Genomic DNA, 4299 nt, shown 5'->3' on the forward strand with positions numbered 1-4299 from the left:
AAACAATGTATGGTGACGTGTAAGTTATATTTAGCAGTAGAACAAAGAAAATATATCAAAATAGATATTCAAACGCAAGCAAGGCTGTACAGAGCTACAAACAGGCAGGAGGCAGACAGGAGACAGGGGCAATCGATCAGGATTTGAGGTCATTGGCTATGTTCTTAATCATTCATCCATATTAATTATGTCTATAAAAGTGCAAATACTGAGTCAACTAATTTGCAGTTGGCAGCCACAGCTGAGCTCAATGGTTAGAATGCTTCTCTTTCTTTACATATCCCTGGTTTTCCATCAACTTCATACCAAGGCGGGAAACACTCTTTGCAGAATGATGGGAGAACCTAAGTCCCCGCTGCTTTCCAAGAATGGAGACATAACCATTGGAGCACTTTTTGCAATACGCAGTAAAGAAATATTACCTTCATTTCAGTTTACACGAAAACCTCAGCTTCTGTCATGCTCCAGGTTTGTTACATTGGAAGTCTTATATCAGATAATGTTTTTAAATCAAATGAAGATATTTTAAATGAAATCTTAAATGCATTATTTCTATACATTTATTTTATAACAGCAAACTATTATAATATCTGGAATATTATGGTGTTTCAAACATGAGTATGTGAATTTCTTTTTTATTATTTGATGCTGAAATCAAATAATATTGTTCACTTTTCTAACATTTTGATTTTATTTTACTAACTTTTAATTTATATTTGCATTATTAGTATTATTGATATTATTGTTTAGTTGCTATTTATCATTATTATTAAATGTTTTCACAGTGTGAATTTAAGAGATTTTAGGATGGCTCAAATTATGATTTTTGCCATTGAAGAGATTAACAGAAGTGAAAGTTTGCTTCCAAATGTTTCTATTGGCTACCGGATTTATGATACCTGTGGTTCAAGACTGTCTGCTATGAGTGCAACTGTGGGACTGATGAATGGACCAGAGTTTTCAACAGAGTGTAGCTGTAAAGGACAGTCTCCTATACATGCAATCATTGGAGAAACTGAGTCGTCTGCCACAGTGATTCTGTCCAGAACTACAGGACCTTTTAAAATTCCAGTGGTAAGGTGTAGTGACACCAGATGTTGGACAAAATCACTACACTAATGACTATTTCATGTGTTTTTTTTTGTCTTGTTTTTTTTTCAGATAAGTCACTCAGCCTCATGTGAATGTCTCAGTAATAGGAAAGATTACCCTTCATTCTTCAGGACTATTGCTAGTGATTACCACCAAGGCAGAGCACTTGCATACATAGTCAAGCAATTAGGCTGGTCTTGGGTGGGAGCTGTGAACAGTGACAATGACTATGGAAATAATGTCATGGCCATATTTCTGAAAACAGCTCAGAAGGAGGGGATTTGTGTGGAGTACTCTGTGAAATTCTACCGAACAGAGACTGAAAAACTGAACAAAGTGGTCAACACAATTAAAAAAAGCACAGCAAAAGTGATTGTTGCTTTTGTTTCACTTATTGAAATGGGCTTACTTATTGATCAGCTAAGTATTCAGAATATTACAGGCTTTCAGTTGATTGGAGGGGAAGGATGGGTAACTGCAAAGAGTTTGATCACTCCAAAGAGTTTTCATGTGATGGGAGGGTCGCTGGGCTTTGCATTTAGAAAAATCAATATTGAAGATTTTTCAGATTATGTTATAAAAGCATTCTGGGACACAGCTTTTCCATGCTCAGAGATTGAGGTAAATTCTTCACAATATGCATTAAGCTGCAGCAGATATCAAGATCTCCTTACACTTAAAAAAAACAATGAAGACGTGCCTGAACAAAGATATGCAAGCAATGTATACAAAGCGGTTTATGCTGTGGCTCATTCACTACACAGTCTTTTGAAGTGCAAAGAACAAGAAGGCTGTGAGAAAGGTCTGACAATACAACCAAAACAGGTAAAAAAAAGAAGAGAAAGAGAAAAAGAAAAATATTAATATGTGTGTTAATATGTGTTAATAGCCCATGCCTTAGAAATAATGTACCTCTTTTTCACCAGGTGGTTGAAGCTCTAAAAAAAGTAAATTTCACCGTAAAGTTTGGAGATCATGTGTGGTTTGACAGCACTGGTGGCACAGTAGCCCATTATGAAGTCGTGAATTGGCAGCAGGACTCAGATGAATCATTCCAGTTTAAACCAGTGGGCTTCTTTGATGCCTCACTGCCCCCTGACCAGAGCTTTATGCTTAGCACTAAAAATATTATTTGGGCTGGAGGACAGCTGGAGGTAAATGACAATCTGTTTGTACTATAGGGTGTTTAAATTACAGTGTAATATAAAAAAATGTAAAAAAAATAAAAAATACTTGTCCTTTATTAAAGACAAAATATACTGATCATATGGGTAAATGTATTATAAAACCTGAACAGTGCCTCTTCTTAAAGCTCTGCACCTATTTAGGGAACAACATTAAAAAAAGAAGAAAAAAAAAAAGATTCCATTTGCATGATTTTATGCTTTAACCATGCAATATTCTGTCCATAATATTTACAAATGAATGTTAATTTTATCTTTCATAGTTTCATAAATAACTATGTAAAATGTATTTTGCTATGTAGAAGCCAAGGTCCGTGTGCAGTGAGAGTTGCCCTCCAGGCACTAGGAAGGCTGCACAGAAAGGAAGACCTGTCTGCTGTTATGACTGTATTTCATGTGCAGAAGGAGAAATTAGTAATGAGACAGGTAATGTTCAGCCCATCTTACAGTTTCAAAGAAAATTCATTAGTTGCTTTTTTTGTGTTCTTATTTTGCTGTTCAGGAAGCAGTATCTTGTCAAAGGAGTTCATAAATGAACAATTTTCCTCTAACTATAGTGATCACAACTTCCTTTCCAGATTCAATTAACTGCAAGCAGTGTCCAGGGGAATACTGGTCTAATGCTGAGAAAAATAAATGTGTGTTAAAGACTATAGAGTTTCTGTCATTCACAGAAATTATGGGTTTGGTGCTAGTCTTTTTCTCACTGTTTGGAGTAGGAATAACTGTGCTGGTGGCCATCCTGTTTTACAGCAAGAAGGACACCCCCATAGTAAAAGCCAACAACTCAGAGCTGAGCTTCCTGCTGCTCTTTTCATTGACTCTGTGTTTCCTCTGTTCACTTACTTTCATTGGTCGGCCCACTGAGTGGTCCTGTATGTTGCGTCACACAGCATTTGGGATTACTTTTGTCCTCTGTATCTCCTGTGTTCTGGGGAAAACAATAGTGGTGTTAATGGCCTTTAAGGCAACACTTCCAGGAAGTAATGCCATGAAATGGTTTGGGCCTGCACAACAACGACTCAGTGTTCTTGCCTTTACACTTATACAGGTTCTTATCTGTGTGCTTTGGCTAACAATATCCCCTCCATTTCCCTACAAAAACATGAAATATTACAAGGAAAAGATCATTCTTGAGTGCAGTCTGGGTTCTACTATAAGTTTCTGGGCTATTCTGGGTTATTTTGGCCTGCTTGGTGTCTTGTGTTTCATTTTGGCTTTTCTGGCTCGCACGCTGCCTGATAACTTCAATGAAGCCAAATTCATCACATTCAGTATGCTCATATTCTGTGCTGTATGGATCACATTTATTCCAGCTTATGTCAGTTCTCCTGGAAAATTCACTGTAGCTGTGGAGATATTTGCCATTTTAGCCTCAAGCTTTGGTTTACTATTCTGCATATTTGCACCTAAATGTTATATCATTCTATATAAGCCTGAGCAAAATACAAAGAAACACATGATGGGAAAAACAACATCTAAGTCCTCCTGACAAATAAAATAAAGTCTATATTAACATTGCAAAATGACTAAAGACAAAAGATTTAGAAAATTCACAAGAAAAAAAAAAAGAAAAGGTTTTCTTATAAACTGGTAAAAACAGACTTTTATATTAAACAAAATATAATGCAGTGGTGTAAGTTATATAAAAAACTTAGCACCTTTAATTAATTAGTTACATTTAAATATTTAACGATTATGAGGTTATACAATATATTTTGTTTAAACGCTGACAATTCTAAATCTGCTGATGTTATCTGTGAGCATTTTCATAACATTAACAGTGCTTGTGTAAGTTTATTACATAAGTCAATGACAAAAATTTTGCTGTCAAAGAGTTTGATTCAGTTGCAATATCCTGATTGTTTCAGAGTGATGTGCATATATAAATAAATAAAGTGTGTTAATATAAAGGGTTCTACTCAATAGCAAGCGGTGACAGTTTGTGCTGAATAACAAAATATGTATAATATATTTTATTGTTCCTATAATCTCTTACCATTTTTAAACTATCCCTAGACAG

At 35.4% G+C, this 4299-nt stretch overlaps 1 protein-coding gene across 1 annotated transcript; it reads left to right on the forward strand.

The window, feature by feature from the left end:
• Positions 1 to 259: 259 nt before the first annotated feature.
• LOC307131982 (extracellular calcium-sensing receptor-like) lies at positions 260 to 3768 on the forward strand (the record flags this gene model as incomplete). The annotated part of the gene is made up of 6 exons (XM_079826117.1): positions 260 to 468; positions 786 to 1074; positions 1162 to 1917; positions 2019 to 2246; positions 2579 to 2702; positions 2855 to 3768. 6 exons carry the CDS (start codon positions 260 to 262, stop codon positions 3766 to 3768), a joined length of 2520 nt encoding a protein of 839 aa, XP_079682243.1.
• Positions 3769 to 4299: the final 531 nt, after the last annotated feature.

The sequence above is a fragment of the Gobio gobio genome (assembly GCF_949357685.1).
Source record: "Gobio gobio genome assembly, chromosome: 9".
Lineage (NCBI taxonomy): Eukaryota > Metazoa > Chordata > Actinopteri > Cypriniformes > Gobionidae > Gobio > Gobio gobio.